We start from the raw sequence: 18558 nt of genomic DNA, 5'->3' as shown, positions 1-18558 counted from the left end.
TGCTGCTTAGAATTAGCCTGGGACACCTGATTTAGAGAAAGAAAATGATCCACCCTTTTGGTTAATTATGAAGGATAAAAATTATCTCAGTCTATTATATCATTTGGGATGCTGGTGAGAAATTTCTGTGAAAAATTTAGGGATGATTACAATAAGAAAGGTGGAGGTTCATTGGTTTTGGCACCACATTTCAGTGATTAGGACAGAAAAAGCTTGCAGTTAGAATCTTCTCCTATGTGGACAGGAAACAAGAAGTCCAAATTACATTGCTGCAGGGTGAAACTGTGTTTTGAATTGCAGCAGATGGAAAGATACCTGTGCTATAGTAACACTGATGTTATTATACATGGAGTATACCTAATATTTTAGTGCTGCTCGAAACAGTAACGTTTTCACAAATATATTTTTAAACTCTAATGTGTTTTTTCCATAACAGAAAAAAAGACAAAACTTAGACTTGAGGGACACAAAAGCTCAAAACACCTATATAAATATAACTGCTCATTAGGCTGAGTGATTTAAAGTACTGCTATATTCCATATGCAGGAGAAAAGGAGTGCTGCCTACCCCACCAGTCCTTACACAAACTATGGGAAATGTTCAAATAAGTGAGCTTTTCAGGAAACTGTTAGTAGCTCTGACATCCCTACCTCCTAGCTTTGGCACTCTGGATATTAATTCACAGAGTAATCCTCTCTGGTTATTGCAGGAGGAGACAGGCACTGAAACTCACAGAATTTTGGAAAACATTGCGGTCAGCAGGCAAGAAAACATCTGTGGTGGGGTACAATATTCTGGGAGTGAACATTTGTTCGGTCTCTGTCACCAGCTATAGCAGTCTTGTCTTAGATTATTTGGGGTATTGCATCTGTTAGCCCTACCCAATTACATTAGACAATCTACCAAGAACCAGAGGACTGTGTGTGTCTTATATGTCCAGTATCTTTCCTATATTTTAACTGCTGAGGATATTGTCTGCTATATAGCATGGTGTCAAGTCAATAAATAACTTTATGATACTGATTAAAAGGCATATGTGTATGAATTCATTCAGTTTCTCTAAATGTGCACGTTTCTTGGCAGCTCAGAATCTGGCCCTATACCATAGCAAGAAACAGCTGTCATTGATTTTATAAAGATACTCCTGTAGTTTATGTATTACTCAGATTATTAATAAAGTAATTTATCTAAATCAATTTTTCATTATAACTGTTAATATTGCATTGTTTCCATGCAATCTGCAAAGTAAATAATCAGACAATGATTGTAACAACAGATGGTCATTTGTGATCCTGTAATTACATGGCCATGGCCGCCCTACAAACTAATCTGCTATCCTCACTTGCAAACTTCAGATAAAGACAATGGTATTTCAATTTGCTAGAACTCACAGAATAATTACGACACTATACGCTACATATTGTGAGATTTTTATCTCAGAATGATGTAGTGGACAACTGTGTCATTTAAATGAACACCATGTAATATTCATAGGTAGACTTGGCGCATAAAATGTTCCAGGTGCTGCCAGATCTACCTGTGCTGTTTATTGATGGTCATGCACTAGTACATACAAAAGGTTTCCAAAGCATCTCACTGAAAATTAGAATGGTAACTCTTAGACTAGTTATGCAAGTTTTGCAGTCACTCTGCTCTTCACTGGCGACTCTTGCTGCTTACACCCATTCAAGCCAATCAGAAGAACCAGATTAGTGACAGGCAAAATATCTGGGAGAAGGCTGCTTATAAAGTGCTTTGCTACAGGTAAATAGCAACCACATTCATGACATTTGAGGCACTTCTACGAAATCCGAGAGGAAGAAATATTTAAGGGAAATAAATTGTGACAAGTCCTCATCAGGCATTACAGAAGATGACTGAAATGCCTCTCTTTACACACTGTATAGCCTCAGCCTCTATACTGAGAGCAGCTGAAGCCATGCCCTCTCTGTGCATCTCATAGCACAAGATGAAGCAAGAGATACGAAACAGCCCAGCAGTGCAAAAGAGGGGTTGATAAATAGCAAGTGTACTGGTCTGTTTTCTCTCCATAGCTTGAGTTGTAATTAAAAGATATAATCATACTATACACTAAGTTGCCCACGGATATATTTAGAGATTACTCAGTGAAACTCAGGCTAGTGAGGTACAGTATACACATTAGAAAAGTGCAGCAGTAACTTTAGTTCCACACATTCAACCAAAAAATCAGAAAGGACAGAAATATTTGGGAACCACAGTTTTCAACTGTTCTGTACAACAGAGAAATATTATTATTTCCAGGGATTTTTTAAAAATGAGGAAATCTGAGTTGCAGAGAAGTTAACGCACTGGTCAGCCTCGCACAGAAACTCAGGTGCCAACCAAACCCTGAACACTGCCCGTGCTGGCCTTTAAAAGTTAGGCTTATAACGATGACTAATTCTGAAGAACTTAGAATCAAGGAACAACATATGAAAAGAAAGAGGACTGTCAATATTATGTTAAAAGATACAGTTTCAGGTTTTCATTCTATTAGTAAGAATTACTAAGGCAGATACTTACAGCTTGACATATAATTGGATATTTAATGCGATTGATTCCACCAGCAAAAACAGCAAACGTAAGAGCAGTATGGAAACAAAAGTTGAGAAGCATGTGCCATCCTTTTCTACTAATTCGGATTGTGCTGTTGAAAAATCACATTTTAAAATTAAAACCCAACATATCTATTACAAAAATTATGATTTGGAAGAATGCTTAATATGATGGCATTAAATTCTCTGATTCTTGAATACCTACTTAGCAATTTCTCTGTAGGGCAGAGTCTGATTTATACAGCACTGATATCATGATAAAAAGGTAAAATCAACGGTAAAAGTAGAGTTTACTGACAAGGGTCTACTGACTAGTTTCCTCCATTAAATCATGTTTAAAGCAGATTAATAAAAGCAGAAGGCTTATTAGATAGTTTCAGATTTGAAGAACTTTAACAAGACATCTCTAAAGGATTAAATGGAAGCTGAAGATCAGAAGTTATTGCATTAAGTTCACTTAATTAATATTTAGCAGCTGCTACAGTACAATACATTCCCACTCTTTTAAACTGATAATGGTCTTTAAGAGAAGCATGTAGTTAGAATGGCATTTATATAAATCTTTTATATAAAGGAAAACACAAGTTTTCTACACCCAAGATTTAAAAGTCAAAGAAAGTTTCTTTTATCCAATGACAGTTACCCCTCTTTCAACCAAACTTGATCTTAGAAGCCAACACTGCCAGCGTGGCTGTCCAAAGTGCCGCTCCACTGGACTTTGCCAGAAAGCAATTTGATAGTATTTGCGGTTTTATATTGAATTGACAAATTAGAAATCTTAGGAACAACGTGTAGACAGACCATTCAGACAAGAGTCTCAGGAAAAATACAGCCTGCGAACAGCTTGAGTAAAGTTGACATAACAGGGATTTTTTTTTTAATTTCTCTGGTGTAAATCACATTGCTGATATCACTTTCCAACAGATAATTCAGATAATTTTAATTTCTCTTTTCAGTGAGGGTTAGAAAAATCGAAGTACTTAAGCATAATATCGACTATTTAATACAAGTGCTTAAAATTGAACTCTTACCTGTGATGGACAATGTAGGTGATAATGGAAGCAAAGAGGCACAACAACATAACGGCAGTACATGCGTATACCACAGGGTGCAGAAACTCCCCTGGGTACTGGGGGAAAGACAGCACTGTCTTAAAATCCTATGGAGAAAGTAAAATGATTTAACATTGTTAGGCATGTGTGACACTCAGAGTTAATTTCAATATGTCCTGTTGTTTCTAGTTGTTCTGTTTCAAGAGCAGGAAAATAAGATGATGAAGTTTTTATGTAGATACAGTTCATGAATTTACAATAACACCAGACTGCTCTTTCCTCATCTGCATACACTTTGCAAGACAGAAATTAACCTTTTTGTACAAGCAGACTTGTCCTAATAAAAAAAAATGTTCTGAAAATATACACAGACTATTACATTTTCCAGGCATTAGTAATATCTGTTCCTTCTGATAACATGAACTTTATGTGTGTTTTACTAGGATATTAAGTACAAAATATCAAATTACCATAAAGGTCTCTAAATGGCATATACATGGCTGCAGAAGAACCATTCAAAGAAACAAAGGCCATGAAAATACACCCAAAATATCAACTGACTTGCTCCTATATTCAAATATAATTCCCAGTTGATACATCTTCTCTGACCCAGTGACCTTCACACTTCATTGCAAATCCTCTGCTACCTACATTAATTCAAAAGCACTTTGACAGCTATATTAAAAGCAAAGATCCATCCATTCCTTTTGGACCTGCTAGTACCTACTGACACAATTCTTCACGAAAAACATAATGAAAAGCTATTAATATCTTTGTAAAATTAATCATATCGAATCCCCATTCTAAATTACTGGATCTCATAAGCAAGAAATAATAAGAGAGCTAAAACTGCAGGTGTGATGGATGGAAAGCCAAAGGAGCCCATTACAGAAAATGGTATGTCTTCAGAGTATCTGAATTAAAGCAAACGTTAGAGGCTCACTGTAATACATTGAGCTACAAGTACTATAAATTAGACACATAAACTATCACCTAAGTGCAAACAGTCATCTACATGCCAGTTTTCACGTACAGTGGCACTAACTACGCACACACAAAAAAATACGTATCCCAGGACAGAAAAAGCTAAAATCTGAAAAAGCACAGAATAACAATGTAGCAAACTCTAACACTGAAAACACTGGCATACATTTCAAAGACTTTCTCCTATTTGTCAGGTTTTGGTTCCCCTGGAAGAAGATTCAGTACATTATTTTCTGAGGTGAAATATCCCCTTTGGAGACTAGGACTGTGTAATGCTAACACATTTTAAAAATCACATTTGCATGCAGTGAGATGATTTCCAGCGCCATTATTTATGTATGTGAACTTCTCCATGTACAAGCAACTAATGTTCATGAGTATATGCAATTATTAAATCAGGGTGAAAGGTATTGTTCTGTTTTCCTTCCAGAAAGGTCCTTACAAGCAACAGATGCCCTAGTAGTCATTATTTTACTTCATACTAGCTTAAAAATTCCCACGACTGATTGTACTAGTTTCTCCAGATGCATATGAATGTCAATTCTAAAACAGAGCATCTTACAAGGTATATAAAAGAAGGACCATCTAAATGAACAAATAACATATGCACAAGATGGCAAATATGTGTCATCACATCCCATTTCTGTTCCTCAGCTTGCACCTGCACCTCGGTTAAATCTGCTCAGTCACCACTCGTCCCACACACAAGCCCTCTCTCAGCCCTGCCCAGTTCAGCGAGGCTCAAAGTCAGAGGTCAAGTCACTTGTCACAGAGGTGCTCTTATGCTGTCCCCTGACATCTCGTCTTATTTTTCCCTCAACCACAAACCACAAATGGAATATAAGAGGAAAAGAACTCAGTCTTTTGATGTGGTAGCTTTTTAATGTGAATGCTCCTGAGACCTTCTTCTGGTTTGTGTCTTTGGGTTTGGGGGTTGGGGTTTTTTTTGTTTGTTTGGCTGGTTGGTTTTTCTTTAAAAGTCTGTTGGCTCAGAATTGCCACTGTTTTCTTTCTGCCACCTCTCTGTTTCTTTCTCTGCCACCTCTTTTCTCCCGTGTTTTATTTGCATCATCTCCCCAGTAATTCTTTTACAAAGTGAATTTCCTGAGATAGACAATTATTTACCAGAAATGTTCAGTACAAGTTTGGTTCAGATTATTGGAGAAGTGTAAATACTGGACAATTTAAATATAAACATGCTGCTGAAAATGATAAAATATTTACTTCTAGCTCTTATTGATATAATCGTATTTTAGTATACCAATAGCATGCTTGGTCATACTTTATGTACACACCTGCTTAATTTCTGTGCATTGCAGAAGCTGTTACTGTAACTAATATAGTAGTAACAGTGCAGGTAAAGAAAAAAATACCTTGGATATTTTTGAAAAAAAACCCAAACTCTGAAAAGCTGACAAAGTTGTGAAAAATAAAATGCAGTGAAGCTACACATGGATGTAGGAACAAATGTAAGCGATTTTACTTCAGGTGGCATTATTCAGTGTACTAAAGAACTGGCTCTTAATAGTGTAAATATCAACCAATCACTATGTTTGACCATCAGTATAAAAGCGAGTGCCAGGAATACAGCCATTTTGGCTGCAGAAGAATTAAGAACAATCAGCATCTTAAAGCTAATTCCTTCTCAAAATATTATTTTTTTAATATTATCTCTTTTCTAATCTTGTACAGTAAATAACTGGTAAAACTTTTGAGAATCATAATGCATTATTGCAAATACAGAATATAATTTTTAAGAGTTTCATTTAATGAAAACTCATTTCATTATATATACACGCATAATAAAATTCTATGGTCTGCTTTTTGATAATTAAACTTTATTGATCAGTCAACTTCCTCTGAGTGATCCCCTGGAGAAGAGAGCACGTAGAAGACAATGCCATTTTTTTTTAATGCTATTCGCAAAGCAGCATAATTCTATGCTACATTTTAAAAAGGTAGGGTTGATTTTACTTCTCAGAGGGGAATCTAATGATGATGATATTGAAAAATGGCAGGAATTATCTACAAGAAGATGAATACACATAAGACTTTGACCATTACAAACTTCTACCTACAAGATCAACAAAATATTGTCTAATGAGAATGTCACTCATCAACCTTATAAGAATGCGTGAAACCATCTTCCTTCAGCTGTAAATGCCACCACAGTATATAAGGCACAATAGATATTAGTGATGGAAATGAGTGACAGAAAAGACTTATCTATTTCATCCAACAATCAGAACTATAAAAACATCAGAGTGCAAATGGCACTATTTCACTTTTACCTGAGACTTCAATCCAAAAATTGACTGAAACAGACACATCTATACTAATCAGTTAAAACTCATTATGAAAGCATAAGGTGGTTATAGACAAATTAAATACCAAAGGCAGCCCTGATGCATCTAGTGTGTGATGGTGAGGGGAAGATACAATGAATTAATACTAAATCCCTGGCACCTTCACTAAATCGCAGCTGCTAAAAACAATCTAGTTTGTGTTGTAAATTTTTATAATCCATCTACTTATATCAGCAAATTAAACATTTATTTTTAATACATTGCTTGTAATAGCATGATGTCAGTTAAGTATAACCTAACTGGTTTCTGTGTTTGAAGCAGAACACCTGAAATTGTGTTCCCTGAGGAAGTGATAACTGAACACCCCAGAGAATTAGAAACACAAGTTCATCTGAACAATCTGTTACAGTCAGATTTAGATTCCTGCTTGTATTTAGATTCCTCCTACTTAGACAACTTAAAAATTAGCTCCTGAATATTAGGACATTTAGGAGCATCAGATTATGAAAATTGTCCACAGAGTTGCACCTCTATAGAGAGTCGAAAACATTGCAACGCACATTGAGTGGAGCAGTTGTGCAGCAGGGAAGGATTCCTATTTGGCAGCATCACAAGAGGCTGGAGGAATGAGTTTACAGGAACCTCATCAAGTTCAATGAAGAGAAATAAAAAGTTTCCTGTCTCTGGGACAGGAAACCCAGAGTAACCCCAACAGCAGTACAAACTAGGGAACAACTGACTGGAAAAAAGCCTTGCAGAACAGGATCAGAGGGACCTAGTGGACAATAAATTGAAAGCAAGGCAGTGATGAGCCTTTTTGGCACGTAAGGTGAACCACGTAGTGGGCCATATTAGCAGGAGGACAGGCAGCAGGCTGAGAGCAGTGATTACTCCCTTCTATTGACCACTTGTGAGATCAAATCTCCACTAACATACCCCTTTTGGGGCACTTAAGCACAAGAAAGACACTGATGTATTGGAATGAGCCCAGTAGAAGCTACCAAGATGGCTCAGGATGTAGATTCTAGGTCTTTAACTCAGGTGTCCTGTCTCCCAAGAGTTGGCCCATTTTACTGAGTTCCTTTTTAGTATGGATTCTTTTATCCTCTGGCTGAAGCTGAACCACAAAGAATACAAGATCCATTAAGCCAGTAGAAAGCAAGAAAAAATAGAATGAAAGAGCTTGAGTCAGAAGTTTGATTTACTATAAAGTTAGAGCATTTTGAAAGAGAAAACCCTGGGATTTTGACCCCAGTACCAAGCCAATTTATGCAGTTTACAGAGCAAATAATACATGTTATTAGAGTGTAATTTAATAAGAAATAAATGTAATCCAAGGAGAAAGGAATAAAAATCGGATTTTGCTCTTAGGAGTACTCTACTTCCAAGGCTTTATGCAAAAGATTGGAACACTCAGGAATATTCTGAAAAAACCAACCTTTTCTGGGAAGCTGGACTCAGTACAGTCCATATGGGCTAAGCGCTGTCTGTTAGGTGAGCAGCACATGCCAGCTGAGGACTTAGATGAAAAATTTGTGTCTCCTTGCCAGACCTCTGAAGGACAGAGCTTAGAAATCTAACTCTTCACACTGGGAAGCACCTATGCACAGAGGGAGGAATCTAATTCCAGGGGATTTTGCATTTCCCACTACACTAAATGTTAATTTTGCAGGTAACAATTTTGTGGATCACTTTCATAGTCTTTAGTGCTAAGGTCTCTGCAAAGGTCTATTCTGTAAGTGTAAAAGTAGGTGTTAAAACAAACAAAGAACTTGAAAAACCTCTCTTTATAAGTAGCATGATTATTCAAAGTACTGAACTTCATTTCCACAGCCTGTTACGAGAAAACCCTCAGTTCTCAATGGGGAAAATGTCACATACTGTAATTATGTCAACCTTCCAAATGACATCTCTGTAACACTTCCCTGACTCATGAATTAATTTCTCAAAAGGCTTAGACAGGCTGTTTAATTTGGAGAAGATCTGAAACATGGAAGTTTAGAAGACTGTTTTCAGAACTAAGCTTCATGCACAGGCCTACGAAATTTTGCAATTGTCTCATCATACTGAAAATGTTGAAAATGTAGCTTTTGTGGTACTGTGATCCTACCAATTTGGAAAGACTTAAAAGATTCAGGGAATGTTTGTGAAACAACAGGAGAAAAATCCTGTAACTCTTAGCATGATCTATTCCTAGAATTTTCCCTCTCCGCATACAGTTTTCCAAGGTTCGTTTCCAGTATAGTTTTGAATTTGCTCTGTTTTTGTCAGCTTGGTCTCCTCAGTCCTAATTATCTCAAATGGTCATCCACTGAATGTGTGCTACTTTTACAAATAATGAGTCCTTACACTCTCATAGAAAAAAAAAAGTCCAAAAAATCCAACCTATGTGGGAGTATTATCTGGAATAATGAGATACATGAAAGTATTTGATTTTGACTTTATGTTCGTTTAAACTATCTTCAGGATTACAATTAAAAATGCCAACAATTTTTATTAATCCACTTTATGTTAACTGAGAAGTAGCATACTTATATTTAAGAATTTTACTAGTGTTTATTTGGCAGATTTGAGGAAATTAATATTGACAAAGCAGTCGGAGGGGGAAAAGGAAGTGCTGTCTACAATTACACTAATATCCATCACTATTGAATTGTCATCCTTTTCTAAGAAAAATGAAAGGAAGAACAAAGGACAACATATGCCAAAACATATTTAGCAAATTTCAAATTCAATGTTACCGCTGTTGTCTCCTGAAGAGTTTTTGCTGAGATTTACTATGGCTACAGGGCACTGTATTGGTCATAACATACAAAAACATTTTCATGAAAGATTAAAATATCGATATACAGCTTGTTTCACAAAAGAGCACAAATAAATGCTATTTATAGAACAAATAATTAGATACACCAAAGCTTCAGAATATATAAATTCATAATTTTACTCTATATCAGAAAATCATATTGCAGACATTCATAGCTCAAGACCGTATAGGAATTTGGGCAGCTCCAAAAGTAACCAGAGTGTGACTGTGTCTTTTCTTCCTACAGATGACAGAAGAAAAAAACAAAATAGGGGACTGATCTAAACACAGAGTATACGAAGGGGAAGGCAGGAATATAATTCAAGAGTTTAGTTCATGGTATTTTACTCTCACCCCTAGGAGATATCACTCAAAAGTTGCTGAGAAGAAGATAATGGTGTATTATGTCTGACACTATTGTCCTACTTCCATCCATTGGATCAACTCAGAGCAGAGAGAAAGTGTGAGAGTGTGTGAGAGAAGGAGCTTGTGCCTCTTTCCAACCCAACCTCCAAACTGTACTCTCTCTCTCATTGACATCACTTGAACAACTGTCACAGAGAGAAATCAAATGGCTCGACATGAATCCTCTCACTTGAAGTATGCTCATGCTTATTAATTATCAATCATAGTTGATAAAACCTTGATTGCTGCCTTTCTGAAAAAGGACTCTATGAAACCTGTATTTTAACCCTTTTATGGTACGTAAGCAGAAACAGCTTTTATAAACGCAGTTCAAAGAACTTTCTTTTACTATTTAAAAATATGACAAATCAGAATATGTGTTGTGCTAGCTATAAAATGGACATTTGGATTAACTGAGGCTTCTATTTAACCTTATACCACAGCACAATATACATTATTCTGATGGTAATGTAAACCTTCATCACTGTTGCTTTATTGCTGCTCTTCAGTTTATAGATACTACTTCAGTTTTCTGCTATCACCTCAAAACATAATAATAAATTATGATTTTTTAATGGTTTAATAGATAAAAGAATTACAGATTGATAAAATGTATCATGATATTGTAGCTAATTTCATTGCCTATATACCATATGCTAGCTATTTTGAATTTGCTGTCAGTTTGTTAGTATTTTAAAATATATTAGGCACTCAGGTGTGAATTAAAAAGATACATATAGGGACTTTATGTTTTCATCTCATAAATTAATAGCTAAGCAGAAAATGAAATATTTCATTTCAAAACATAGTCCGTCAAATAAAACAATCCCTGACTTTATGCCACAAAACACTGATTAAGAAATAACACTTGAATGAAAAACGTTGCACATAATAAAGCTATAAAAGTTTTCCAATAGCTGTTAGAAAGATAGCTGTTGGAAGACAGTGTATGGTGGGTATGTGTGTGTACATATATATTAAAATGACTTAAGGTCTGGCATCTTTTTTTCTTAAAAGAGTCTGCAAAACATGAGCTAAGGAACACATTACATTATTTGCTACCTTATCAGCTGTGAGGCAAGGGTGAGTCTAAGATTCCATTTTCTTGCCTTGAACAGATAAAAATGGAAGATGCACAAAGGAAAAAAAAGCAAAGTTGAATTACCACAACAAAACAAAAACAAGACCTAACCCAGAATTACATACCAGATGTAAAAGCTGCAGTAAAGGGTGCCTCAGTTGCTTTTATGGTTGTAGAAAACCCCCATCTGCTAAAAAGCCAATCTGAGAGATTTGCTTTACAAACCAAAAATTAATTGTAGCCCTTTTTTCAGTATACAGTTTTTGCAAACAAAATGAAACCATGGAATTGGTTGTTTGCAAGCAAGTAGTTAGCATTTAGTAACTATTCAAAGTTTAAGAAGAGCAGGCTGAACCCAAGCAGTTGAAGGAGGAGGAAGCCATTTTGGGTGTGGCACCTGCAAAGTCAACAGGTGCTTTTTTAAATGAATTTAGAAGAACATCCTCGAAGCAAAATTATGTTTCATATTTGGGGAAACAAGCAGCTGGGGGAAAAAAGGGAACTCACAGAAGCTGTAGAAAATAAGGTGTACTTGATATCATCAAATCTTAGGAACAGCTCTTAAATTCTGAACAATTCTGGAATGGGTGAAAAAACTGTTCAAGTAACTCCAAGGGAAATCAGTTCTTACAAAGTGGACGATAATATCTGCATTTAACTCGTGGGTGCCACAGCCTTGTGCTATGATTGGCTGCCATCTGGGCTCCATCTGACAGCAGCAGATTGGTATTCTCTGCACACGTCCTTGCAATTCCTGTCGCCTATGTTTGCTGTCCCTTACACATACACACAATACATTATTTACTCAACTATAAACATTTCTGTAATGTACACAAGCAGCATCTACAGTGCAATCATGCACCAGCATTCAGGATCAATCTGGTATTAATAGTACATATCTGGCTAATCTTTTTACAACTGGTTTATAATAAATATTTTTAACGGTGCAAACATTTTCTCATACATATGTTAGAAACCTCTCATTTTTTTGTTTGCTTTCCCTTATTCCCTGAATAGTAACAGCCCATTATTGCAGGCATAATATTTTTGCTTTCATGAAGGTAACTTTCTGTTAAGCAGGATAGTTAAATAACTGCAATGGGAACTGCAAGTGTGACTGAGAACAGACCAAAGCAGGCTGATGTGTTAGTACTGCACAGAAATATTTTTTTCACGAACAGCAATTTTGTAAGAAGACTATCAGCATTGGTATACAAACTAAAACTCCTACAGAATCAACAAGGGCAGTACTGTCCTTACTTAAAAGAGCAGAAGATGTTATTCCTCTCCATTTATTAAATGATTCAACATTGCGGTATGCCTGCAACTAATTAGTATGATCAACACAGTGCAGGGCAGGAACAAAAGCAGACCAGCCTCTGAGATGTGCTGATGTAAAAGCACACAGGAGTATACATTTTTAAACCTTGTCCTATAATTTATAACCATTACATGCTAACTGTTCCTTGATGGAACTTTCATTTGTAAGACTGAATTTAATGTCATTTCTGATTAGGCCTGTTTCTGGATATTAAAACTGACCACCAAGTTTATTCCTTACTAGCAGTTAAATAACTTACTTTGTTTAAGATTGTCTTATACCAAACAGTATAGAAACTAGAAGGTCAGGTACTGACAAGTAAAAATGTTACAGATGCACGTCAAAAGAACATATATGTATGGCAAAAGAGAGAGATATATATTTGCTAAGTCATATACTTACCATTAGCACAGCAAAGTTGCTGAAGTGTGTACTCTGAATGGTGGTTATATTGCCTGCAGAACTAATTATGTGGCACCCTTCTCCCCACCAGCCTCCATGTCCATCTAGAAGGTCAAAATCCCAGAAGGCTGCAATGGGGTCTACACCCTGTGCAAAGTGCCTCAATCCTATAGTAAGAGGGCTGGTGAGGTTTCCAAAAGTGCACTCATCTGCAAAAGCAACAAACTGAATCAGAGAGATGGAGTGGAAAACCCCTTTTTGATGAATGCTGTGTAAAGAGAGCAGCTACACTGAACTATAGGGAAAAAGCAGTCGACATACACTCTCAATGGTCAAACAAAAAGGTAGTGCTCACATTCAGAAAAGTTTGCAATAGTATAAATCAATCTAAACATTTCAGTCCCACAATGTGTCCAAATGATCTAATCATGCTTCGGAAAGCGGATTTTTTTTTGTTTCAGATTCTTCAGTTACGACCAGTGTTACCCTATTGCCCATGTAACTGCAGAAACGGCTCAGTTTCACGGTATGATTAATAGCTGAGACAATTCTGCACTTTGAAAGTCACATTTTAAAAATATTAGTAGAAATGACAGCACTATTCAGTATCAAATAAAACTAATAAAATTGCCTAGGCAAATCAAAATAATGACTCACTAGCACATACAATCTATCACATTTAGACAAAAGCCTTTAACATCTGTTTTACGTCCATCATATCAGAAAGTATACTGGTGAGTATTGATACATGCAACAGGGCACTACTCCCACTCCAAGAGCCCTATTTTTATCAGCGTCTAAGACATTAACATTGAAATTTTCATTGCAAAGAGTATAACAAGGTTCCTTCCTACAGCACCGTGCTTTTAAGAAAGAAGCATCTGTAACAATACTGTCAACAAACAGTAGTCCAAAATTTGCATTCTAGTCATACAGCAAGTGCATTTCTCTATTTGCAGGATAATTTGAAAAAATCATGCAGATAGGAACAATTGCAAACATTTATACTAAAAAAAGAGACTGTTTCCAAGCCTCTCAGCACACTGTACACTCCTCTATTCTCTACATTATCAAGTATTACACAGCTTTTAGATTTAAGGAAATAATGCATAACAACTCCTCACCTATTTTAGCAAAAACAGCTGGTGTGGCAACCGTCCTACGTTTCCCATCATCTGCAAGATTTGATGAGTTTCCTGTGCTAGGAAAGAGTTTTCCATTCCGAAAGACAATAAACTGTAGCTTGCAAGTGGAGTTATCAACAGATTGCCAGGCTGAAGACTGAGAGAAGACAGACTGTGGCAAATGAACTGAAGCTACTGCTACAGCATTCTGTACAATGAGAAAAAAAGAGAAACATTTAAAATGCAAATCACAACAGGGTTGCTTTCATGATGTTTTAAACTCCTGTACAAGAAATGTATGCTGCCTTCCTTTTCCAACTGACTGGAAGCAACCAAAGAAGCACGAGCTGTAACCATGGGAATAGGATTGGTACAGTGCATATTAAAAGGGAAAACGTTTTGATTGAATGTGAGAGTCTATATGGTCAAGCTCCCTGCTGCAGAGGTGAGAATGGTTCTTACCGTGCCTGCTAGAGGGTCCATCAACACTGCAGATCTGATTTAAAGAGACAACCTCTACCAGGTTTTCTCCTTCACTTAAAACAGAATCAGACAACTTACATTAAAACATTTCTCCAAAAGGGTACTTAAGGAGTATAAAAATAATTTTATTAATACAAAAAATTACACCAGCGGAGAACTGCAAGTGCAGTAAACAACACATTTTATGAATATGTTTTTCTTGCTTCATATAAGAAAAATCAGTTAGCTCTGTGGTTTAGTAATGCAGGATTAAAAAATATTACAAGCACTAACATAAAAGAAGAAAACAAGGCGGCACTAGGAGAAAATGAATGAAGACTGTCAGATCACTATAATGGCTTTGAGTTGTGAGTGTGCTATACACCCTTTTACAAGCAGATAATTCCCTTACAGCAGAGCTATAAAATACACCAAACATTATATTCTGAGGGCTTCACTCATCAAGCAGTTTTTCCTGCCGAAGTAGCAAACTAATCATTAAAGACTGAGCTAGTTACAAGAAAAAACAAATGATGAGCAATGGGAAAATAAACAGGGAGTCTGTCCTGAGCCTTGAAGTGAAAAGTGTATGTATTTAAAAACAAACAATCTACAAAATGTTCTAATTTGCATTTCCCCCAAGGGCAAAGTATAACTTCTGTGCACATAATTTACATAGATTATCACATAGTTCACTTGTAGCACATGTGCGCTACCTCTCTGAGAAGTAAAACAATAATCTTTGCAATCATGCAAACAAATATGACATTAGTATATGTCCATGTGCTGAGAAAAATATATATGCACAACTTAAAATGTACAAGAGATCAGTGAATTAAAATAAATATAAGAAACATCTAGTGACCTCATGTTAAATAAGGGAGAAAATCATGAGTAGCCTCTGACGTCATTGGGATGCTTAAATAAACAGAGAGAGGCTTCTGCACAATTTTCTCCATATATATTTTTGAAAGTTGCATGATTTTAACAGTAAAACCATCTAAAATTCCTTTTAAAAATAAGTATTCAATCTCAGGCATGCCACTTATTAAAAATACTCAGGAAAAACAGAGCAAATAGCAACAGCACATTTCTTCATTAGATTTTAAAATTACTATGAAGGCTTTAATTGAAATTAACTGAGCTAAACATCAGGCACTTGTCCTTAGATTGTTTCCACTGTCTAAGTCAGTAAAGCTGCCATAATTGGCTTTATCTCACACTTCTGAAAAAGATGTATTTTACTCTATGATATCCCAAAGTATCTGTATATGCTGAATCTTTCATGATAACATTTAGGCCATAAAATTGATATCAGTAAAATATGTACAGAAAGTTTTAGACATGTCATTCGTCAAACCTCAGGTCACTGTTGGGGACTTACTTGGAGATGTACAGAAGTGCAAGGGAACTTACAGTGTGATTAACTTTATATGGGTTTTTAATCATTATTGTTCTGTACTGGAAAAAGGAACAACAATGACATTAAATTACACTAATTACTTATGATAGACAAAAAGGGAAAGCTAGAAGCATCTGAATAAGCTTACGATAATGAAACCAACAGCTAAAGGCACTAGGATAAGCAACAATGTACTATGACTTAACAAAAGCAGTCCTACACAAGCCAGAGAAAACAACAGGTTTATAGCACTTTCGCTAAGAGAGGAAATTGTCTAATTCATTGTGATTCTCTAATTTTTTCTCCATTGAGACTTACTGATATGAATGGGAAGAAGTAATAGTGTAGACAGAGCTTGGCTGTGAGACTGAGGAGGTGCAGAAAAGAGGTTGCACACCTCTGAAGTATGGAGAGTTGGTGTGTGGGTCTGATAACAGGTTGCACAGCTGAGGAAAGACCAAGGCGATGTCCACCCTTCACCTCCTCACTATTGCCCTGCCTCTGCCACCACAGAGATCCTTCACTACGTAATATAAAAAAAAGGAACCCCATCACAGTGCCTCAGGTCTTACCTACAGACATCTCACTGGGACAAGGTCAAAATGCAGTGAAGAACAGCTGTACACAGCCTACAAATGGAGTTAGTGTGGACTGGTTACACTCCTTGGGCTGACTGAGCAAATCTCACACACGCAGCAATATCAAATGAGATACGTTGACAAAAAGACACATTTACAGAAAACTATTTCATTATTAGACTTCAGGAGAGTGTTTTCCCCTATTTGTCTCCTTAAATGTACCAAGAATATGAATACTCATAACATTAACTATTTATTTAATAGTGTTCACTAAATAATGTCTAGTCATTTCCTGGGATACAATTTAATTGTGAATTCTGCCCTATGTACACCTGTTACTTCAAATATTTTCTTTTGAGTGCATGCAGTCTGGTGGAGCGAAGGACAAAGGGATAGGGCGGTTCCTTGACTGGACAAATGTACACATAAACTCCAAGTACTCACTGGACAACAAATACTTACCTTGCATAGAAATTCCTCAGAATTAAACATCAAACTGTCTGCTACAGCAACATGACTGCCAAAAAGCTCATGTTCTAGGATATTAATGAAGAATGCACACACTGAGAATGCCCACACATTTGCAATGCTATTTAAAATATGAATAAATAGTTGTGAATAATTTTTACATCTAAGATATGTTAGAATCATCTTTGTAACAGCATTAGTCATTATTCGCAGGAGGGGATGATCTCAGCACTCAGGCAATCCCTGTTATTGCGGTACAGGATGGATGGAGCCTGACTGGAGGCTTAGTCTTGGATTCTGCTAATTTTATGTGTGGTGGTGAATAAGTCGGATCCCCACTCTTGCCTCCGTTTCCCCTCTCATTTGGTAAAATAAAAATTATGGTATTTCTTTTGCTCTGTAAGGTGCTTCAGACACAGTATAGGAGGACATTATTATTAAACCCAATGACAGTAACATCAAATTTTGAGTGAACGTGCTTCAGATGTTTCAAAATCCACATAGACCTTCTAACCTAAAAAAAATTATTTGGACACCACATCACACAAGAACTGCCACTTCCAAGTGTGCTAGTGGCAGCTTTTCAGCAAGCTTCTCCATCTCTCAGAGCAGAGAAAGAGCATTAGAGACAGAACAACCATCAAGTGTCGTGCATAGGAGCTGCAGCTTTGCAGTGACACAGGTCAGCACCAGCATCTCATATTTTCCCTGGGCAAGCTTAGAGCCTGTGTCAGCAATTTAGCAGTCAGGATTTAGACAGTCTGTGAGCGTTTTCAAAAGAGAATGTCAATAATCCCTTCATGACTCCATTTCACTTTTAGTCCTATTAACTGGATTGTACTGGCATTGATTAGAAAAACAAAATCCTGAACATACTGTAGATTTTTCTAAGGAATATTTTTCTGCTGGAAAATGCCAGTGTTTTAAAAAGAAAACTGTTCATAGACATCCACCCATTTGCACATAAATATGATAGAAACGATGCAAATTCCAAACGCTTTCAGTTATCTCCTATGTCATCTGCCCAGATATTTGAGAATCTGCTATATGACCTGCTGGAAAGAGGGCTTATCAGCTCTAAACCAGCTCTGAGGATTTTGCAGGAGGGCTCCTAGGACTCCCTGCTCCTAAGCCTTCTTGGAACCTGGGAAACTTTCGAAAAAGGCAAGTGGAAGGTTGCTTTAAACACTGAATCATAATTTGGAAAGAACAGTTTTGCAAGTATTTTTGAAGTTTCAGGGTTTTTTTTGTTTTTAGTGTGTGGAATTTTTCAAAATATCTGAGCAAGAGAAACAGCCCAAATCCAACTGGATCCCAGAAGTTTTAAATTTAAACAGAAAGTCTCATTCTAAAGAAATGGTCCTCAGGATATTGAGAGCTAAAGACTCTCAACATTTTTTGAGCTCTCTCATGTGTGACCACTATAAAAAATGTTTTAAGGAAAAAATGAAAGATTTAAAGTGAAATTTTTCCCCAGGCAATTTTACTCTGGTCAGCAGTCCATTCTTTATAATCAATGCTAGCATTTACAAGGAGTTTGTAAGTGTTTAGGAAAGACAGCCTCTTGCCTGAGGTGCCTTTGTGATACGTTGGC

The 18558-nt window shown here is 36.4% G+C and overlaps 1 protein-coding gene across 1 annotated transcript in view; it reads right to left on the bottom strand.

The window, feature by feature from the left end:
- Positions 1 to 14262, bottom strand: part of GPR123 (G protein-coupled receptor 123) — a gene marked incomplete at its 5' end in the record, with an annotated part of 51666 nt that extends 37404 nt beyond the window's left edge. The window contains 4 exons of the mRNA XM_009865282.1: positions 2545 to 2668; positions 3608 to 3735; positions 12931 to 13139; positions 14055 to 14262. Coding sequence (XP_009863584.1) covers positions 2545 to 2668; positions 3608 to 3735; positions 12931 to 13139; positions 14055 to 14262 — 669 coding nt within the window. The remainder of the gene's footprint in view (positions 1 to 2544; positions 2669 to 3607; positions 3736 to 12930; positions 13140 to 14054) is intronic.
- Positions 14263 to 18558: the final 4296 nt, after the last annotated feature.

This window comes from Apaloderma vittatum, unplaced genomic scaffold, assembly GCF_000703405.1.
Source record: "Apaloderma vittatum isolate BGI_N311 unplaced genomic scaffold, ASM70340v1 scaffold6092, whole genome shotgun sequence".
Taxonomy (NCBI): Eukaryota; Metazoa; Chordata; class Aves; order Trogoniformes; family Trogonidae; genus Apaloderma; species Apaloderma vittatum.
Note: the sequence above shows the minus strand (reverse complement) of the source record. Positions and strands in the feature narration are given on the sequence as shown.